The sequence below is a fragment of the Neopelma chrysocephalum genome, unplaced genomic scaffold (genome assembly GCF_003984885.1).
Source record: "Neopelma chrysocephalum unplaced genomic scaffold, ASM398488v2 Primary Assembly neopelma1_24, whole genome shotgun sequence".
In the NCBI taxonomy this organism is placed as follows: Eukaryota; Metazoa; Chordata; class Aves; order Passeriformes; family Pipridae; genus Neopelma; species Neopelma chrysocephalum.
In genome coordinates this window covers 32,353,248-32,376,689 of record NW_020897693.1, presented here as the reverse complement: position 1 = coordinate 32,376,689, position 23,442 = coordinate 32,353,248, and the positions used below count along the sequence as shown (strand labels likewise).

Below are 23,442 nucleotides of genomic sequence, written 5' to 3'. Positions count from 1 at the left end.
TTTGCAAACAGGAATTGCTCTCCTTTGATAGTTCTGAAATGTTTCTGCTCCTACAAGCAGGAAATTTAAGCCACTGAGGCTTAAATTTAGTAAGGAAAATAAGTGAGACCTCACCCTAGAACAGCTGGTCACCTTGTGCCTGCATGGTTCCCCTCAGAGTAAAAGACTTCACAATACATTTTGTTCACTCCTGCTTGTTCGTAGCATTGTTCAGTTCAGCAGCTGTTCCAAAGCAGACTTCTATAAGGGTCTAAAACAGTAGTTGTTCCATGTCTTGCATGTATGTTTTTAACAAAATTTTGTGGGTATTTTAGCAATTTAGTTATTTTTACCCAGGGGAATTATTTACGTTCATTGATTTGGAAGAAAAATAAGGTTTTAAACTATATTATTTTAGTGTTTTTTAATGGTAATATTTTAGGAACATTCCCATTCCTGCAGTTAGGTTTGTCTTTGGGCAAGCTTTTTTTTGACAGTTTTTGGATCCCTGGAGTGTCCCAGTCAAAGATGATGTGTTTTCAGTGTAACCTGGAGTAATGCATAGAAAATTGCCATTATCTATGTTACACATTCAGCATTCCTGTGCGTATTTCTATTTGCTTTCTTCTCCTGAGCTGAAACTGGTGCTGTCATTTCATTATTCATACATCTACATACTTCAATATGCATTTATATTGATGGTACAAAAGATAGAAAAATTTCATATCTCATTAATAACTATTCAATTTTTCTTAACTTTAGGAACTATGTGACAGAAGTAAGCATGTTTAATGCGGTTTTAAGTCCCCTAAATTTTATTTTATTTTCACACGCTTGTCTTTTAGTTATATATGGAAGTATATTTGACTCCTGTTTTAAATCAAATCTCTTAAATGAAAGACAAAAAATACATGCCTTTGTAATATGTTATGCGTAAGTCTAGCTGTCGGCTATATAGTGGGTCAAGTACTACGTACAATTCTAGAAGAGAACTTTGTGAAAGTTGAGGTGTAACAGTAATCCCTCAAGGTTCATAGTCTGGGAGAAAGTTACTTCTGCATACTGCTCTTAATAGAGACTTTTCTTGAAGAATAAGGTTTGGCTTCTAGCCACACCTGTTTGCTAGCTACTGTACATTTATTAAGGCAGGCTATTTGGTTTTTTATGTACCTCACCACAACTGCCTTTGAAGGTGTGCTAACTTGTTTGGAGATGCGATTAATTGTAATTTTCTTAGCGAAGACTAAAAAGTTGGAATTTTGGAAAAAAATACGAAGAATATAAATTTATTTTACATATAGAGAAAAATATCAAGGGATAGCTTAGGCTACAGAATCAGCTTTTGAAACCTTTCTACTTTGTGTATGTCTTTTGTGTATTTTTCTGTTGTTGGCTAATCTTTTGTGAAAGGACCTAACCCAAAATCCAGGTAATTTGAAGAGTTGCTGTCTGTCCATCTCCAGTGGGTTAATTAACCAGTGGGTTAATATAATGCCGTATGTGATCAAGTACCAATAACTTGAGTCATTTAGCATACACTCTAGCTGCTGTGTCAAACAGGCTTTTTTATTCCATAAGGGCCTTAGTTCGGTGATACAAGCATTTAGTCCATCCTGACTACAGGGCTGTAATGTACAAGAACTGCCTGTTGATGCTGGAGCAATGACAGAACTTTCCCCTTAGTCAAAATCCTACTGGATATTGATGTGCATTCTGTGCTAAGTAGACAGATCTCTTAACTAATGGCATCTCTGTGAAAAAGGGGAGGGGGAGGGCAGGTACATGACTTTCTTTACAATAAGTGTCACAGCTCCTGGAAGAGCAGCATATTGTCCTAGCCAAAGATGTACTTGCTTGCCTTTCAGTTTTCTTTAAGATTCCTTATTGTGTGATATTTACTCATCGCAGTGTTGCGTACTACACAGAGAACCATATATAACTAAATGTAATCTCAGGAACCATTCCATTTTGACACTCCAAATACTGAACAATTTGTAGCTTTTGCAGATAAATCCAAAATAGTGAGACCAAATATTTTTCAAAGTTCTGTATCTCATATTTTTAATTTGCATTTTGTTGAAACTCTTGTAAGGGTACAGTCCTTAAGGACAGGTCAGAAGGCTTACAGACTGTTGAATGTGTGACAAAGAGGCCATAAAGAATCTGGTCAGATGTAGCTAATTAAAGGTAAATGAAGGACAGCTGCTTTTTATGTTGCCAGCACATCTTTGATCTGCTCTATCCCTCAGACCTCTGTGGACAAGGTAGTTAAATACAAACTAGGAGGCCTATTTTAAAGACATTAAAGCCCTCCAGGGCAATCGAGTGACAGTCCAAGCAGCCATAAGCAGTTTGCTTTATTCATTAGAGAACTTTAAACGTGTCAAGAAATAGAATAATGTCCCTGCTCTTAGATCAGCATTAGCAATGAAGATTACAACAGCTCTGGGACATATGAATAAGCAAACTTCTTATGAAAACAAGTTTATTGAGAAGCATTTTACTATAACAGCAACGAAAATATCAGTTACACATTTTTGTTGCAAGAATATTGATTCAATATGCATTGAAATATCTGAAGCTGTAGTGACACAAACATCATGTAACCCAGTGCTGACCTCAGTGGTCCCTTCAATCATAGTTTAAAAAACTTCCATTTCAGACACACATCAAGGAAAAAATATGTCATATGTGAGTGACATAATAGCCTGTAATCCTTGCTGAAAAATTTATGGAGAATTTGCACGATATATAGCCTTTCACTTGTGTCTAGAGACTCTGATACTGAAGTTTGTAAATTGCAAGTGTTTATTTTATAACTCAAAGTTTTAATGCCAATACAGCATCACAAAGACTAACTAAACTAAAAAAAATCAGTTAACTATATAAACAACTCTTTATTGCTAGTCATTTTGGAAAAAGTGACTTTACCCAGAAATATTCGTTATATCCTAATGTTTTTATTGCTATTTTTTTAAAGAATTGAAGTGGAAATTAAAGTGAAGCAAATTCCTGTAACATTCTAAATGGCAAATTCTGGAGATGCATGACATATTTCCTCAATAACATTTAAGAACTTGGAGAAAATACTTGCTTTTTTTTTTAATGTTGTGTGCTGTGTTTTGCTCCATTATCTTTTTTGTCAGTACCTAAACGTTACATGGTTTGGCTGCATACTCAAACTCTCCATGTTATTCAGCCTCACTGGAACAGCTTTGGTATTTTAAGATGGTGTGTAAAGGTGTGGTACACAGGTAAAGGTGTGAAAAGTCTGGAATTTTAAAACTGTCTTTTTGACTATGCCATAAGTGCAAATTTCATAGGTCTTACCATACAAAGGACCTTTCTGCATAGCATTTTACCTCAAAAAGGCTTTATGTGAGTAGTGCAGTTGGAATTGCATGCCTGTGAAAGCAGCGTATGCTACTGGAGTCTGGAAGAACCTTTATTCCAAAAAGATCTAGCTCTAGAAGATCCTTTGTGACTAACTAAATGTAATTTAAAACTAACTTAATCCTCCAAATTGTCATAGATTTGTCTAATGGCACATATATAAGTATTTCTGCAGTCAAGCAGGTTAATCAAGTTGGTAAGTCTGTGAAAAAAGGACTTAATTTTTTTTCACTTTAAAGTAAGCAGCAAATAAAAAATCAAATTAAGCTGGAAGATGGGCTTTGGTTTTACTCAGTAAACAATACTTGGAGAACATAAATGAGCATTGAGTAGTTTAAGGGAAGCATGTTAAAAGATTTGTAGAGCAGTATTCTAGGCAACGGTAAATATAAAGATGTAGTTATTGCTGGTAGCATGAGTGTAATGTCCTGATTTGAATGATTGTGCCTTAAACATTGTGGAAAGCAAACAATGAATAAATTTGTGATAAATTTAGAATAGTTTGCATATATACTTAAAACATTAAAGCTAGATATTTTTACCAAGGGGAAAGAAATACATTGACAAATTTTTACAGAATTCTGCTAAATGTAAGTTAGATACACATTGTTGATCGAAGAGCCATGGTTTTGATGGGTATATTTACACTTGGTCTGCTTACATGGAATCAACATGTATCAGCTTGGCTGTGTGTTAGACTGAAAAAAAAGTGCATACGATGATAGAACTACTATGAAAGGGAAATACAATAGCTTGATAGTACCATTTCTCTTCAATTTAAAGATTCAATAAAAATAAGTTTCAAAAAGGAACTAAAATATAAGAATAATTGCAGTTTTTTTAATCTCTGTTTTTTCATTTTTCCAACAAAGTACCTGAGGCATCAAGACAAACAGCTTCACAATATGTTCCTTATTGAGAAATGCTGAATTGCAAATGTTGCTTTATTATTACTGCAGTAACCTCTCAGTACTTGTATATGCATGTATTATTGCAAGGTGGAATTTGCCCTTCCAAACCCTGTAAAGATTTATGCATGTGTACCCAGGTATAAATCACAACTTAAATCATGTGTCATAGCATGACTATCTTGTCATATGATCCTGTATTCATAACATGTCTATTTAAGAAGCTCCATACAATTTTCTGTCTTTATTCTCTCAACTGCTGTAACCCCATTTTCAAGCTCAGCAAAAATAATGACTACAATTACACTTCTTTTATATTGGCAGTAGAACTGAACAGTTTCTCATCTGGCAATAATAATGCTTTCTTTAGCTGGGCAGGGAACAGTGAAAGCCAGCAGATTCTACGTAAGCATTGTGAGCACCAAAGATGAGAGTTTTGGTCTGTCTGATGTGAGCCTTGAACAGGACCATGTTTCTAGCTGGGTCTGTGGATTAGGACTTGGAAACTGAAGGAGATTTACAGCTGAGCAACAGCGATCTAGACAGCATTCTGCCTGAAACACTCATTTCCAGCTCTTGTCTTTTACACATCTAGGATGTGATTCTCTTGCACTTGAGTAACCTTTATTTGAAACCTTGAAGATTAAAATGCTCATTTGCTATGCCATGTAACCTAGGAGCCATTATTATTTCAACACAGACTGAATTGCTTTCATGGAGATTACTGATCACTTTCAACACAAATGCTGTAGGTCAAATGTTGGAAATTTCCTTCAGCTGCTGAAGTCTTGGGTGGGGTTTTTTTGAAAGCCAGGTAATCACAGTTCCCAACCCTGCTTTTCCTCCATTCCCAGATAGAAATGTTACACTGACAGGTTGCATCTGTTACCTAACAAGATATTGAGCATGACACAGCTCCTCCTGTAGACAAAAGACTTCTAAAATGCAATAGTAAACCAACAGCTTCTCCTGGGATCCTCCTGTGATCAGCTAACACATTTTTAAACACAGACATCCTTGTCCACACCAAGGGAAAAATCATATTCAACAACTTGTTTAATTAACATGTTTTCTAGTATATTTTCTCTGTGTAGACAAGGTCTCTAAGGGAGAATGACTCATGAATGCAGCATTTCTATTATGGAGTACTTCTTGTAGTAACTTTCCATTTCTCCACATTTTCTAAGGAAAGCATTGATTTGGCTCATTACCTAAAAGGTTAATTAATGTTTGTGAGGAGCTCCAGGGTACCATTAGTTAATCCCATACCACATCACTAAATAGAATCCTGGGCAACAGTTAAAATAAGTGTCGCTTTCTTAAGTGAAGGCTAACGGGTAGATCTTTTCCAGCACAGTCTATACATACTGCTGTATAGTTTTCCTTGGAGCCTTGTTGACATGTACTTCAATTGAGGAGGGCACAATACGTGTGACTGCCTCCCTAGGAAAGGAGTGAGCCTTGGCTACCACACATATAACAGTGAACCTAGCATTTTGTGGAGTTTTCTGAGGGAGATGTATTCTTACAGAACAGGTAAAAACTTTACGTGTCTGTGAAGATGGAGTCAGACAGCCAGGTAATAGAAATGAGCCTGTGTAGAATTGACCACAGGGATGCTTTTTTCCAGGGATGCTTTTTCTCAGGAATTGATTCTTTTTCAAATAGTGCTGTTACAATCAGGAAGAGATTCCATGCTTCATCTTGTCAAATGGAGTGTTTTAGCCAACAGAAAAGCATATTTAAGAGGAATTTGTCATTGTTTTTATTAGGATACAAAAATCAACACAAGATTCTTTCTGTCAGACATATATTCTCAGAAGGAAATTCATAGTACACATAAAATATTTATGATCATTTCTTACATTGTAACTGTATCTATGTAAAAGCCAAAATAAATATAAACTGTTCCAGCTATACAATATGCAGTGCCTGATGTGTTTATTACCACATTTTCTATGGCCAGTCTCCTGTCTGTTGTGTTTCTCCAGTGACTGTGTTATTCCAGGGAAATGAGTAACACAAGGGGAGGAGGGTGCATAATGACTTCTACACTGTAGGGGGTTGTCTGAACTAACACATGGATCATGCTCTGCATCTCTTGAATCTGTGTTCATGGTGTATTATGCAGAAAACATGTAGAGGGTGAGCTACTCAGGTTTCTTTGCAAGACAAATCAGTATGTATCACAGGCACTTTGCACTTTTCAGTTCATAGTTTTGAGGATCGATGAAATGCTGAAGAAAAGAATTTGTCTCCTAAGGAAGACCAAAGCCATAATGGTTCTATTTTTATCTGTGCTATTTTGCAAGAACTGTTTTCATTCTTTTTCTCCCTATTCAGTGAAGAGATGAAGTATGGAAACACTCATGGAAATGAAGAGAGCTATAATCCTGTGCTGCGAAGTCTCAACTTTCATGTTTTGCTAGATAAATAATTACAGCATGTTCTAAACAGTCATTCTCAAGCCATATATGATTATTGATATAGGATTTGTGTGTTTGATGGAATAGAGAAACAAAGAAAAAAGTAACTGAAAATGCCCACAAGTCACCAAAATGTTTGTGTTGAAGAGGTGTATGAAGACATGTAAGAGATTGCCAGTTTGAAATTTTATGTGTGAATCTTGTAGCAGGAAACATAATGTAATCCATAATGGGAAACAATTTAAAACCAGAAGATATTATTTGGGAAAGGGAGAATGCTTTACTGAGGAGGGTCGGTTTGGAGGTCAATATTTTCTGTCATTTTATTCCCTCCATGGACTCAGTTACTGAGTAGAATGTTTTACATAATAGAATTCTGGACTCCCTTCTTGGTTGTTGATATTCCACTTGTGTACACTTAGAGTATGTCAATTATGACAGCTGGTTATTTCTTCAACACAGAGATTTTGATTATGTCTTGCTTTATGGTTAGTATCCAGTTTTCACAGGGAATGTTTTCCCACCCAGAAGACAACAAATGTTGAGCTGACCCAGTAATTGTTCTTTCCTATATTTCCTTTGGGCTCTTGTTCAGCTAGTTGAATCTGAGTTGTTTTAAACATAATTAGGCCATCATAAATCACTCTGGGTTAGTTCACATGTGACATCACCAAGGAGACCCAATGGGATGATTAGAGTATTTTTTGGACAATGTATCTGTAGCTGTGTTGACTACTTTGTCATGAAAATGAGGTTTGTAAACAGTAGTCTTTGCAGAGTAACAAGTTAAAATATATTGCACCCTGATAGAGCTGTTTAGTAAATTAGATTTTCATAGTGCTAATTGAATTTGTCACAAAGCTGATGAACATTAGCTAAAGAAAGAGCAATATATTTTATTTTATTGAGCACATCTCAGAGTGCTTGTAATTTAGTATGGCCACCACACTTTCTGGGCAGGCTATCAAGTAGGATGTTGTAATGATTTGCATGACTACTATACTAGATGGAAAAATGTAGCTTGTGTTTGTAGCTGTTCCATTAGTGTCTTGCACAGTGTGCACTCCTTTGGTGCTCTTCAGAGAGCTGTGTCATAACCCCAGCATCTTTTGAAGAATTCTATCTGGTGAAATCAAGTAACTACACATCATTTAAAACCTAGTGTGTAATTGTACGATGAGACAAAGGAAAGACTGAGAAAGCCCGATAACCAATAGAATCCTGAAGTTATCAAAACAGAGTTCTTGCCAAGGACCTTGGAATTCATCTGATTCAGTTACTGGAAAAATTCCCAAATTAAAAATTATCCTATGAGGACCAAGAAAATGGATCCAAAATCTGGCACTGTACAGTTTTCCCCAAAATGGTCATTAATGCTGCAAAAACAGAATAGGGTGAAAAACCCTTGGCCCCATGGTTGGCCTCCTGCTGTAGGCTCTATCTGCCAAAACAAGATGGAATAGAAGATCAAAAACAGAAAGGGAGCGGGGAGGTGGGATAAGATTGGAAAAGGAGAGTTTGGAAAAGGAGGGTGGTTGGAAAGGGAAAAACTCGTAGACTATGCCCCCTGCCAGCACTGAAACACTTGACTGCAACTCCCCTCGCAAAGCACCTGTTGGCAGATGTTGGAGTAGTTTGCAGGTTTTGGGACAGTTTATAGTCTATGTTCCCTTATGTGACATGTGATATGACCTTATTTTAGTAAAAGAGAAGAAATTCTTGGACAATAAGTGCAGCAATAAATATATCTGCACAGAAATAATGATGACAGTTTTTGCTTTCATTAGAAAAATTGCATTCTTTTTAATGGATCTTATTACTACTAATATTAGTATCCTTTGGCTGATATGACCTATATTGTCTTCCTTTTATTCAGAATTGAAAAACGAAACCACATTGCATGGTGTGAAAATACAGCAAAACAATGATCATAAATATTAACCTGATACTGTCCTTCAAAGTCAGTGGCAGAAGCTAGGGATCAGGGGCGATCTGGCCAATTTTATGTTTTGCAATCTTTATGCATTGGAGTGGAGTGATAGGAAAGAACAAAAATTGTTTATGGTAAATTAGAGCTCTCAGCAAGTATTTTATGTCAGGAACTCAGTTTAAACATTTTAACATCTTTACAAACTTTAATGTAAATGCCTGTTAAATGCATTTAATTGTGACTTCTAGCATTACAGTTTATGCCCTCCCTTTGTTACTAACTCCGAAAGTTATTTGTGTTCATGTACAAAAGTTTTTGCACTTCTTTGCTGTTATATAAATAGCTTATTATTCCTTATGATAAATATATACCAATTATCAATAATATGTGTATTCGCTATGTAAAGTATATCAAGCAGAAAATAAATATAGGTATTTATTATAGACTGAGCTAAAAACTCCGTTACATATAGTCATATACATGACTATAATGAGAATCCTCCCATGCTAATGCTTTGGTTCAGTGTAAAAGGCTTATTTAGTAAGTACCTGTGTAACTCAGAAGGTTTGGATAAAGTTGAAATAGAAAGTAGATAATGTTTTGAAATTTAATCCTCTCTGATACATATAAAATTTAAAAAAAAACCCCACAGTTTTCCTATTCTACCTGAAACACTAAACTTATTAGTTCTAAAATAATTGAAATTTGAAACTTCAAACCTCCCTGAGATTTATATTCAATAACGAAAAGAACTCAAGTTTCTGATGCTGCAGCATACACTACTCAGGCAGGGCCTGGTTCCTGCGTGAAGCTCACCAAGAGCTTTTCTCCATCAAGTTTGCCAGATAGTAGGGCCAAAATGCAAATTCCATTAGTTCGATAGTTTTTGTGTGGAAGATTTCAAAATGAGATTTTTCATTTTGTGTTAGAGTGATTTCTTCACCTTGCTTAGAAAGAGAAAGAAGCTGAGTAGCCTAGCATGTAAAAAATTGTCTTAGCTTTAGTAACTGTTAGCTTTAGTAACTGTTAGCTTTAGTAACACCTGAGATTAGACATGTTCTGTGCCATTAAAGTAAAAGGACAGGATCTGGAACTTGAGACAATGACATCTGAAATAGGAAAGCATCTAGTGGAACATAAGCGTGCGCTTAATTTCCATAGGACTGTATCGTATATGTAAAGATAGGAATTTGCAGATATTTTAACTTGAGTAAGAATGCTTTCCTGAATCAAGATTTTTAGAAACTTAGCTGTGAATCACCAAAAGACACATTCTTTATTATAAAAAACTTTGCAACTATTTTTACTATAAAGATAAATAAATTAAATAAATGCACTCAAACTTTGTAGTAAGTATAGTCTTCACAAACTGGTTGTGTGTGTAACAGCATTAAATTCATTATGCTGGATAAAGAGATGGAGGGTGGATGTTTACGACAATAAGTCAGAGGAACAGAAATTTCAAAAACATTGTAATTATTATCTTGGACATAGGTGTATGTATTTTCTTGACATTTCAAAATCCTGTAAGACTTGTTTAGTGGTTTCATTATCTCTGCAGATTGAGGGATTTCAAAAATACACTTTGATTCTGATAAATACATCTTTCTATTGTATGTTTTCTCTTTGGAATGATATATGAAATGGATAGTAGAAGAAGGCAGGTCTAGAAAATTTAAGCAGAAAATTCTCCCTGGGTTACATATGGATTTTTCGTGAGGTATTAGGTGGGTGGAGAAAATAACAGAGCCAACTTTGAAGCTGGTGGTGACAGGTGCATTTGGGATCTTCCAGATCTCTCTTACCTTGGCATTGTCCCCTTGCAATTCACACTTTCTATTCAGGCATATGGAAAGTTCCCAGCATGTGTATGTAAGTGCTTATGATGAGCAGTGGAGCAGGAAGAGGAAAAGCCAGGACTAGTCATTAGTATCAGCACAGGGCAGGATAGGATGAAGTGAGGCTGCAACTCAGATACCCAGCTCAGGAATCAGGCCACATCTTAACATCAAGTTCATCTGAGCCCCCAGCACTGTCCTGCAGTATCCTTAGGAATTGGTCTTATACGACAAAGAAGCCAGTGCCAACCTGATCTCCCTTCCTTTGCTACTCTCAGCAAGATTTATTGTACTTATTTATGATGCCAGTCAAATGTTCCCACTGTTCTCAAGTCAGAAAACTGAGCAAAAACTGATTAAATTGATCGCATAGCATAAGTCCTCACTTTCTCCACAGTAATGAACAACTAGCACCATTTACTGTCAAAAATCCTTACGGTTCACATACACTACAGAGGAGTATGTTTAATACATGAGGTGTTTTAGTACTGTATCACCAATTATATGCTTAGGTTTTTACTTTATTTTTTCAAATTTCAGAAACTGTTGGAGTCAATGAAAATTAAACTACCAACTATATAAAGATGTTTATTGGGCCTTTTTTATTATTCTTTTATAGGTCTTGTAGAAATTTGCCTGATGCATCCCCTTGATGTCGTGAAAACAAGGTAAGATTGTGCTTGAACAGGTTTTGTTGACACTGGAAGATATTCAAATTGCAAACTGTCAAAAAATAAAATCCTTGAACTTCTCCAAAGAAGATAACTTATGTCTTTAATGACATTTATATTTACTTACCTGTATCTGCAGCATTCAACAGATGAAATTTGAGTAGCATGACACATTTCTGATTAGAGGTCATCTAAAGGTGTTAAATCTGTTTATGACGTATTTTCACTGTTGTAACACAATGCTATAACATGAAGTTAAATTCCCTTACTATATGTATCGTCTGCAGTGATGCTTTATATGTAATTGGGAGATACCATATTGTCTCCAAAATAATTTTCACAGATTTTTTTATAAAAATAATAAAAGAAGATGTTCCATATTCTCTCTGTAAGCTAAATAACTTCATGGTTTTATCTTTTTATAAATCTTTTTATCTGTCCTTATTTTCTTTTCCTAATATTTGTTCTTACATGGGTAAATGATTAAATGACCTGGAAATTTTGTTCAAATTAGGTTTTTTTGATGTTGAATTACTGAGATGGAAAAAGAACAATTGTGTTTCTAGTTTCTGGAATATTCTTTTATTTTCTATGCTTTTTAGTTTTTATATAAATTCATCAGTGAATGTAACCATATGTGAAAAGCAAATCAGAATGGAGAAGCATACAATAGTAAGAAGAAAACTATTCATTATGCAGGGCCAATAATTACGATATACTGCTTCTGGAACTTTATCTATGTCTCAGTCATGTAGGTAGAAAAGCTTCACTAGGAGATGAATCGGCCCCAAACAAATGATGAGGACAGCTGTGGTCTCTGAAATATGCTTGAAGTTGTAAATTATGGCTTGAGATTCCAGTTCCAGTTAGCCACTGTGTGAGTTTTTTATTGATGTATTTTTGGCTTCTGTTTGAATCACATTCTGTGGTTTGCATAAGACCTTGACATGCCTTTTTCTGCAGGTTACATTTTGCAGCAGGAAGCCATCTCTCTGTGGTCATTGTCCAACACTAGAATGCAGTCGTTAAGGCTCCATCTGCGTTATCTGCTGCTGAGGTGCTGTAAGTCCTCCTTGGGGCTTGGAGTTTACTCAGGCAATTCTTCTGTATGCCCACATAATACGGAATGTGTTACAGGATCACAGAATATCCTGAGTTGGAAGGGACCCATGTGTTGATTCTTCTAGAGACAATGCATCTGGTAGTCTCAAAGGTCCTCTCTGCCCCTCCAAGTACCACTGAGACTATGCTATTAAAACAAGACTTACATAAGAAGATAGAAACTATTGACTCAGAAGCAACAGGGTACAAGCAAAACAAATACAAGACCAATTTTAAAAGAAAAAATCTATCTTGATCTGCTGTCATATGGTCCTCAAAGGATATGCTTTAGTGAATTCATTTTGGCAAGTTTTGCTGTAACTCACCTATAGGTTTCAAGCTTTTGGTTTTACCTCTTGCCATTTTCCTCTTTGTACTGAACTAGGAATCTTTTTTTTTTGTATTATAAATACAGCTTTTGTAGTATAAATGCAGCAGCAGTGATTTACTTCTCATGCCTTTGGTGCCTTTGAGGTTGGTATCCTACACATCCTCATGTCTCCAGTCTTGCTTGAAAAAACTTAATGTGTATCCTTAGAATCATTCATATTTTAGTATATGCCACATATCATACGTCAGAAAAAGCATTAATTGAACATCTGTAGTGATAAACTGGCAATCAATACACATACTTTCAGCTTTCTGATAGAAACCATGCAGTGGACTCTCAGAACACAAGGACAGATTTCCCCATTTCTACTACAGATTTTACTGAGTTTATCACACTTTTAGTAGTGAAAAGGTTTCTCAGATCTGAGATCCATAAACATAAAGCATTAAAGCGTATATGGGGATGTTTGTAAAGCTGTATTAATACTGAAAAATATAATAAAAAATAATAAAAGTTAGGAAACCTTTTATTGTGAAATCTGAGTTCATAAACAGTGGAATTTTTAGAAGAAAGAAAGAAGAAAGTAGGAAAAAAGGAAAGAACGGTAGATGTACAGAAGAAATCTGATTATGGATCAAGGTAAAACAGGAGGACTGAGTCAAATAAAATATCCATTAAACAAATTTCTTCATCTGAAGAAACTTCAGTTAAATTAACTCTTCCACTGAGTTAGCTACAACTCTTTGCACAAGTGGGCAGCACACAGTGACAGTTTTCCTGGTTTGTTGTTGCAGAGGTATCCAGAGGTATCACACAGATTTTGCAGGAACTCTTCTGCTGATCTCAGCAGATGTTAGCAGTTGAAAATACTTACATTTTGAAAGCCAATGATGAAAACAAGAATAGAATATCCTTTGATCTCATCCATCATTTCATTCTATGTTCCTAACATCATGCTTCTTCCTTTCATGTTGCAATGGTCCAAATTTATTAAAGCAGATTAATTCTTTGGTCTTGAAGAAGTTCAAATGAAACATTGGTTTTAATTCTGAACTTTGGATATAGAATATTTTCTAATACTTTTTCATTTACTTTATTCCTTTCTTGCACTGCCACTAAGTACTGCAGTTTACTTAATCCAACACAGTATTGATAATCTCTACTTTCCTAGTCGCTTCCAGCTATTACAGTTGTGGTGATTGGTTTAGGGTTTTCTTCCTTTTGGTTAAGTGAAAGGATATATAAAAGCAGCATTTGTTGCTTAACTTTTATGGTGTTTTGAGTTTTCTTCCTTTTTTCTATAAAGTGCTTGTTTGGTGAAAAGAGTCCCGTGGCCTTTTCAAGTTAGTGAAATCTCACTGATCTAAGTTACTGTTCTGAAGGAATTTAGGGAAAATGTCAGAGGCTCACATCTAGTGGACTGGTGGCTTAGCATCTTTGCTTTGTTGATATTTTGTGTATGTGTATGTTTTTAATAAAAAATTGGAGAAAATAAAGTTCCTGTCAAAGATTATTTTGAAACCCTGAAAAATGGTTTGGCTCTTTTTTGCCATTTTGCAATATATTTTCTGTGTTTAGCAATTTTCTGTTATTCTACAGTAACAATGCTAGACTTGTTTATCTGCTCACATCAAGGAAGAAACAATATTTAAGTACATGCTTATAAACTACAGACAATCCAAATGCTTAATTAAGTGTTTTTTCCCAAGTATACATTTGAAAATAATTTTATTTTTTTATCTATTAGAACAGTAAAGATCACTACTTTAAAAAATTCATGTGAGCTATGTATATGAAGATAACTATGACCCATTGTTTTAGCTCTATGAATCCCACTTATTCTTTGAAATAAAGCTCTTTTCTCAATTGCAAGATATATTGGTATAGCTTCTGATGAGACACTATTAAAAAAAGCTGTGCTAAATTTTTAATGTTTTCATAGAACAGTCTCTGATAGCTGTTTTATTTATCAGTTACCCTTATGATTATTTTAGCCAACTGCAGATGAAATAAAGTACTGAATCTCTGCTCTTGTCCTCCTAAATACAGTCTGGTAAGTTTTTATGTGTGTGCCTATGTATAAGAAGTGATAGCAGTAGCAAGAGGTTTTCAGTACAGATACAGTCAAGACATAAAAAGTCTACTTTTTAATTAAGGTGATCTTTCTTTGCTATAAAGTGAGGGAGGAGTCTGGATAAAGAATTGGTTTTGCTTATTTTGAACCCTTTTCGCGTCTTAAGTGTAATACAGGTTGTAATGTAATTTTCATCCATCAGACTTTCAAAGAATAACAAAATGGCATTCTAATTCATGATACATAGGACAAGATATTGCCATATATATTACTTTAAAACTAAAAATAGTGAAGCGTTTTTCCACCTAGGGTTTATCCTTTGTATCCTAGTGGTGTATGTTTTGGCTTAAACAAATGTACAAAATTCAGAACTTAATAGTTGTTTATTGTTGGAAAATTAATATTTATGCAACAGCTCACAGATTGCATAAGTGTAGTTGATGAGGGAAAGGGAGAGAATCACAGGCAGTTGTCTATAGTCAAGGGAAAGCTGATGGTGTTTGAGGAATCAGTCAAGGAACCCTGACTGATGATTGGAGGATGTTACTGTGGTCTGTCTGACAGTTTCAGGTTATGTTCTGATGTAGTCCTCTGTCCTTGAACAGCTTGAATTTTCAGGGAAAAAAACTGTTCATTTTTTTCATATGCCTACTACTGAGTTGCTGGCATAAAAATGACATTTTCAGGAGCTCAGTAACTTTGAACTACGTGCCCTAACATAAAATTTTCCTTGCTATTACATTTTAACACCTCAAGAAATGCATGCAGCCAAGGTTGATATTGGACAGTTAGAACTATGACTAGAAATAAAATTTTGGCTAATATTTCCTCAGGTTTATGAGTTGATTACCTTTACATGCACTTTCTCTTTTACTTTGATTATCACCAGTATGATACACCTGAATCTTAGTGATTTCACTGTTCTTGAAAACAAATTTCAAAGTTTCCTGTGCAAGTATTCGTACAGACTGTGAAACATATATTGAAGTAGAAATAGTCATTTTGGATTGTGTAGTTATGAAATAGAAACCATACTTTTAATTTTTTTTAACAGTTGTCTACATGACAGAGTTTAATAGAAAACACAAATGAAGAAATATGTATAATATAATATATATATATATATAATGGCCAGTCTTCGCGAACGAAGATCTGGGGAAAGGTCTTTTACCTTTCCAACCTGCGCAATGGATTTTTTAGCCTGCGCTGAACTGAGCCCACCCTTTAATCCTAAGGTTCATCTGCCGGGGCCAAGCAAGCTTGGACAATGGCAGTGAGGTCCTCAGGACGTAGGTGTGTTTAGAGTGACCTTCTCATAGATGGATGGCCTCACAGGGCTAACGGGCTCCATCTGCCCGGGGGACTGGGAATCGAACCTGGGTCACAGCAGTGAGAGTCCTGCATGCTAACCACTAGGCCACCAGGGGTCTCTGAAGAAATATGTGATTAACTGCTTTCAAATAATAGGAAAAAAAATAACAACATGTCACTAAAACCTTTCAAATGAGTAACACATCTGAAAAAAATTGTGTCTGAAATTCCTGTGAACAGGAAAAATGTTATATGGATTAGATGAATTATTTACTTCTCTCTTTCCTTTTGGCAGTAACTTGACATCACTCTGCATTTTGAGGCAAATATTTGTCTCATATCACAGTAATACCAAATCGTGCTCCAGATCTGTGTTGACTTCAGTGGAGATAGATTCATGTTGAACTCAAGTTCATACAACTTGAGTATTTAGGGTTATTTTACTTCCAAGGTATTCAAAGACTAATAAGTATAATTATATACCAAATACCATCTAAAGGACTTGGAGAAGGTCTAGTTTATTATTTTACCAAAAGAATCAGTAGGGTAACTTTTGTTCTAACAATTTAAACATATATTCAACAGGCAGTGTTTTAATACTTCTCTAGTTAACTCAAATAATGATAGTTCCACGATTTTTTTTCTCTTTATTTAAACAAACTTTCCTATTTTTTTGTATAATTGTGTCTTCACAATGCAGTTTCACGTTGGGATGAGTGTGCAATTTCAAAATCAATGCTTCAAGATACCCAGGAGGCATTGTTTCAAAAGCATTTAGTTCAATTTACTAGGAAAATAAGTTAATACATATATCTTGTTTTCATGATCAACCTATCCAGTGTCCCTGTTTTTTTCCTGAAAGCTGTCTCTCACCTTTGGCAGAATCTGGGGAACCTGCAGTCCATGTTGCTCTATTTTAACACCTCTTTACACAGTTCAGTCTTAGATCAGAATCTTCATGTAAACTGACTTTCCACCTCATGTGTGATCCAGAATATCAGTATTTAAAATATGAGGTGAATAATTGACCTTAGAAACTGAGGAGAAAGTTTTCATGTAGTCATGATAGGGATTTTGTAATTTGCTACTCTTTCTGCAAAATTCTAAACCAACATCATGAATCTAAAGCCCCAACTTTAGAAAATAATTTGGGATCTAAGTCAAGATTTGGACTCTGCATTACAGACCTATTTCTAGTTAGCAACTGTTCTGCTGATTTGTGTGCATGTTTATCCATTCTGTTCCTTTGTTCCAGTTCTGTCATTTTGGTCTTATTAAAAAAGTTCAGCTTACTACATGTGTTTCCGATCTCATTCCATCTGTTGTTTTGCAAGAGTTACTTCCTTTATATCATTAATTCCTCTTTGATTTTTGGTCTTTTTTTGTTTGAATGAGCAGTAGTGGGGCCTGTTTCTGAAAAACATTGCTTTGAGTTCATTGTCCTTATACAGTGTTACCATTTCCAAGTGACCATAGCTCACTTGGTTTGCATCAGGCCATGTTAAGTTCATATTGCTTGATTCAAACTGCTCTAGTTAGATTCATAACAGTTTTTAGCAGAAAATAGTCTTCCTGTCCTGGGAAAATTATCAAGATACCAAAATATTCTGTATTGGAATAAACAGTTTAACTCTCAGAAGACTGTTAGAAAAACAATGAGTTTTGGCTAATGAAACTTCATGTAATTAATTTTTGGATTTTGTCAGTTTTCACTTCCTTTTATTTTTTGGTCTTTTCAATGACTTGTAAGTAATTTTAAACTAGAAAAACAGAAGTTTTTGTTTGAATATGTAGAGAGCAACATCCATTGTCATCTAAAAGAAGTGTACAAAAATATATTGAGACATAGTTTTTTGAAAAATTTTTTTTCATTTTGAGGGGAAAAAAATCAAGTAAAACTAATCCCTGACCAACTCAGTTTAATGTCCTTATTTCAACCAAATGTCAAGGCTTTTCTCTGGGATTAGTTTTACTTGATTTATCAATGGCCTTTGGCACAATTGTTCAGGGGGCTTGTGTTCATATTGCAGCTTATACTCTGTTTTTGACACTTGAATTTCAGCTTTGAAATACTTTGAATATTTACGTACAGATCCAAATTTTTTATAATAAGGACTTTAAAGTTTATAATAATTTCTATGTGGATGTGATCCAGTGCTCTGTAATTGGCCCTTTTTTTCCCCCTTCTATGTACAGTCTGTTAGGAATTAATAAGGGTACATGGGGCTAATAATTTCTGCTAGATATACTATTGCAATTTAAATCCTTCCCTGAATTAAAGAACAGTATTGATGTGCACTATTAAACAGATGCTCTTATTTGCAGTGCTGGTCAAAGTGATTTTTGTTCCTATGTGCTTTTTTTTTTGTATTCATAGGCATACCACATGTATATTTTATAAAGAGGATATGACAGAACTTTGTAAATGTGGCTTCCTCATCTCTACACGTGATACTGTGCTTTTTTTTTGATCAAACAGCAGAACTGCTTGATGATATCCCTATTTCTAATCAATGTAGAATATTGGAAGATCTATAACTTATATTTCTTTCTTGATTTTAAAATAATCCTATCCCTTCTTTGATAAAAACTGATTTTGTGCATAATCCAATCAGACTGCTACAGGTCTCTTCTATCAAGCTTTTCCTTAATTTTGATTAAACATTCTGCCATCTACTCTTGAATTTTTTTATTGAATATCAGATACTTTTCTAAACAACTGAAATACCATAAAATCATAATTTCTATTTGGCAGCATGGTATGATGGTACCATGCTTTAGATTACAAGTTATCTGTGACATTCCACTGGCTTTAGCAAAACTTCACGCAGTTTCTTGAGTCATTCATGAACTGTAACAACCTGGAATTTTTAACACCCACCAAATAAGCCATGTCCACCTTCAACATGCTCAAGATAGAACAATAATCTCTAATTACCTACTAAAGAATCCTTTCCTTGTTTCTAAGGTTTTTAGGTCAATAAAATGAAATAAATCTTGTATTAGATATCTAATTATCTACTTGCATACTACAGGAGTGCAATAGAAGGAAAAGAAATGGCTCTGTGTGCAGGAAGCAAGTGGTGAGACCATCATAGGAGAACTGAGGAGAGAGGCAGTACTAGAAGACAGTGTGAGTTTTTTAGAAAAGGAAGCAAGTCTACCAAAGAGAGCAAAAGAAAAAGAATGCTAGAGCAAGAACTAGGACAGATAAGAGGGAATGCGTGATGGTTTTCTTGCATAATTTCTTCTCAGCCCAGTAGAGGCAGAAGGTGGTTTGGGTTTCTGGGAGGATGCTGGATCAAAGCTGACTTGGAGTGGCCTCAGTTATCCTTCAAGATGTAGTATATAATTTTGTTTGAAATTTTTCATTTGATGCATCTTTCCATATGTCCTTTTACATTCCTCAAGCACAGCTCTGTCTGGTAGACGATGATTCCTTGAGCAGTTGATTTGAGGAATAAATGGAAGTCATGCTAAAAGACATACTGAATATTATCCATCCTGCTATTGACAATCCTTTTGACTATGGACATTTGCAAGATGTATTTGTTCATTTTTTCTGTTAACAATTTTGTGCTTGTTATTTTGCTTTTCCTCCTGTTTGGACAATGAGCTAAAATAGTTCATTTCAGGTCCCTTTAATGTACATTTTACTTTCATTCTAATGACATAGCACAATGTTCTTTTTATGTTTGGACTTCCCATGCTTACAGAGTTGATATAAACATTACTACATGGGCAGAACTTGTAATATGACAAGTGCCTGAGGGTTTCTCTTCTATAATCTGCATATATATATTTACATGTTTAAAAAAAATAAATGTATACAGACATATTTGGCTGTACTGGTACAGCATCTTCCTTGGTAGAGGAAGTGAAGTTTCTTCATGTTTGAGTTCTCTAACATTGGAAAAACCTGCAGTTGATTAGTTGTGTAGACATGATGCAGTTGCAAGAGAGCAGTGTGAACTGCATTTTGTGATTTCATGGGCTGCACATTGTGCACTCGCAGTTTAAATCCAAGAAAACTCTGAAATTTTTTCTTCTTCTTTTTGTCTTAATTTTATGGAAATATTTCCTTTTATAGTATGAGGGTACAAATAACTCTCTGCTAGACAGAACAGGAAAATTTGACAGAAGAGCTCTAAAACTGTAGTTATGGTGAAGAATCATACCATGGGTTACAGATATGACAGAATAATTCTTTTTTCATAACACTGTCTGATGGGAAAAGGCGGAAAAGGGAGAGAATCTAGGACTGAATACCTGCTAAAATATACTCATTGTACTGTTGATTTCTCTAGTTAGAAGCTACCAAAGAAATTAGAGACAGTATAAAAAAACTTGGATTCTCTTTATAGTATCTCAAGATATTTACAGATAATCAGGATGTTTTCATGAGTCAGAAGCTATGACCAAATTTTCATTATAAAAATGAAATTCAATTTGAAACATTTTGGATATGTAGGTTAGCTAACAGACCGGGAAAAATACAGCCATATTTGTAAAGAAAATACCCTATTGTATTACAGTGTGCTATGGTTTGTATTAAACACAATAGATGTGTTTAATTATTTTATTTGTTTAGATTCCCATAGCCTCAGGATATGCCATTATATTGCTGTCAGAAAAAAGGGAATGACTACAACTTATGGTAATGTACCTTTTTTGAGTTATGTATATTGCCCCTTATACTCTTAACAGTGAGAAAGAAATACCATTAGGACTCTTCGTACTCAATGCAATCTGGACTATCCTGTACATCATTTATGAATCTGATTTATTTATTTTGGACATGTGACATCTATTCACCTATTCATCTGCTATTTCACGGCAATGAGGAATGGTACCAGGACTGCTAGCACTTTATCCAGGGCTGTACTAAAGGCGGTTTAGACCACTTCAGTAGAACCAGCACTTAAAATCATGGCCAGTTCACAAATGAGATGTTACAGCCTGCATCCATCATGTTCTGCCCATGCTGAACTAGCACTCAGAAATTCCTATCCTGTTGCTGAGTTCAGGTGCCTCTCCCTCTCCCTCACCCTTTTCATCTCCCTCTTCCTCTTCTCTGCCAATCTCTTGGTCCCAAACTACAGCTTTCGCTCAGCCTGTTTTAAAATGTGCCAAGTGACGAACCCCCTCTAATTCCCTTGGAAGGCTCCTGCATAACTTACTGCTTTTCACAGCCAGAAGGTATTTTCTAATGTTCCAGTATTTCCATTACATAGTTTTCCCTAACAACTACCTACACACCCTTGACTGTATATTGTTCTCCTTTGCCTTTGTTTATTCCCTGGAGACATAGTATATTCATGGCATGCCCCCGTTTTCTTTTTTGCAAGCCTAAATTAGTGTGAGATGATCAAAGCTTTTTAAATAATCTTTTTTTCTGTATTATTCTTGTATTTAAAATATACTCAGTCAAACCATGAGGGATAGAGTGGAATGAGACCAAGAACGGAAATGAGAAACTGAAGGACTAGGAGGTGAGAAAATACATGGGATTCTATTTACAAGAAAAATACATGCTGAAAATAAGTATTTAAGATGGGAATTGGGGAGTGGAACTGAACAGATGTTAGCACAGTTACTTTGTCTGGAGACAAAGAAATGGGATAGTTTAAAAATGTATGCATTTTAAAGTGATATTTTAAATAAGGATTAAGCAGCTGGGAAAGGTTACTTAGGCTATGAGTTGGAAACATCTATGGTGTACATAAGATTTTTTTAAAAACAACCTAACAAAGCAGCTGGGTGAGTTATTAACAGATGTTAATGATTTGTCAGCGGTATTAAACATTAAGATCACATTCCGGGGTAGATCGTGGTCATGCCTGATTTCTCCATGGACAAAAATTTTGCATTAGACCACTGTCATGACTGATTTCTAACCATGGATGGAACATGCGTAAAATAAAACAAGCAAGGAACCACTTTAGAAAGAACAAACCACTTTAGAAAGAAAGATAAAGAAGAAAAAAGAAGGAAGGAAGGAGCCTCCTTTGTTCATTTTATTAGTATTTGGTCATCTAGTACTATGAGTGGGAGATAGTTTAAGTACGGAAAATCACTGTTTAATATCTTCATTTACAATGAACAGAAAATAATTTTTCTACCTCTTTACATTTCTTTTTTTCTTATTTGTATTTGAGCTTGTATTACTTACTTGTATTTTCAAAGCTATGGATACAAGAGAATAAAGCTGTATATGTTGGAAGCACAGTGTAACTGTAGCAAGGCCAATAATTCTCTCAGAGAAGTTGGCCATTATTTCTGTATTTAAGTATGTCCCTAAAATAACTGCATTAGGCCAGTAAGTGCCAAGTAAATCTATAAATAAATAAAAAGAGAGATAGTATCTTTATGAACTATGCTTTTTGTATGTTTTTTGACCAGATGCATCAGTGTGTATTCTAGGTCTAGAGGGGGTTTTGAGAAACAAGTCTTCATGTTGAGTGGGATGCAAGTAAAATACCATCTCCAAAATAATCTTGGCACAATTGAGCTGTCTTTTGAATTTATTTCTCAAGAGAGTAAAAAGAAACAACAGAAAGCTAAGGAAATATTTGCAAGTTTTTAGCTGCTGCAATGTTGTAGTAAACTGATGACTCCCTGGTGAGAAGGCAGTGGGTTAGATTGCGCTTTTACAACCAAGTTGAGTCAGGGGCAGAGCTCAACGGCACCAGCTGAAGAGCAACACACAGAAGGGATTGTACCTCAGAGGTGCTGTGACCTTCCCAGTTTTCCTATATCCCAGTAATGGATTGTTGATCCATATCAGTACTAACTTTTTGTAACTACAAAAGCACTGTCATCCCTTGTACCTTTTTATCCATTTCCCTAAATCTGGAGCAGGGGCAAAATGCATCCCCTGTGCACTGGCTGCCATATACACGTCTGCAGTAGAGTGTTGAGAAAGTACTGCAAGTGCCCATAGGTATATATGTAGTTCTGGGTCTGTAACAGAGAGAAAGGAGATATATTTTTGAGTGATACCAGTGATACTGTATCTAGCATCTGAGGTGTAGCAACTTAGATCAAGATGGTTTCTCCCAGGAGGAACATTGGATAGTACTTTCTATAGCACATTAGTGAGCTGAATCAATCAACCATCAGAGACAGTACAAGGGAGGAAGCAGGAGAACAAGACAAATAGGAATTTGATTGGGGAAAGTGCCTGTAGATGACAGCAGATCTTTAGATTATTCTGATCTCTCGTGGTACTTTTTGGTCAGTGAGACAGGTACAGACTGAAAGGATCAAATTAAATAGTTCTGAAATTGTTAAACTGGAACACAAATTAGGAAAGGGAAATAAAAAAAAAAGAGAAGAAAAGGAAAATAAAAAAGGAAAAGACAAGGAAAGACAAGGCAAGGCAAGGCAAGGCAAGGCAAGGCAAGGCAAGGCAAGGCAAGGCAAGGCAAGGCAAGGAAAGGAAAGGAAAGGAAAGGAAAGGAAAGGAAAGGAAAGGAAA

The 23,442-nt window shown here is 35.3% G+C and overlaps 1 protein-coding gene across 4 annotated transcripts in view; it reads left to right on the top strand.

Moving 5' to 3' along the window:
* SLC25A21 (solute carrier family 25 member 21) overlaps positions 1 to 23,442 on the top strand; it is a 257,554-nt gene that overhangs the window by 130,542 nt on the left and 103,570 nt on the right. For all 4 annotated transcript variants that reach the window (XM_027671102.1, XM_027671087.1, XM_027671111.1 and 1 more), the window contains one exon: positions 11,094 to 11,142. In XM_027671102.1, coding sequence (XP_027526903.1) covers positions 11,114 to 11,142 — 29 coding nt within the window. In that variant the 5' untranslated portion in view covers positions 11,094 to 11,113. The remainder of the gene's footprint in view (positions 1 to 11,093; positions 11,143 to 23,442) is intronic.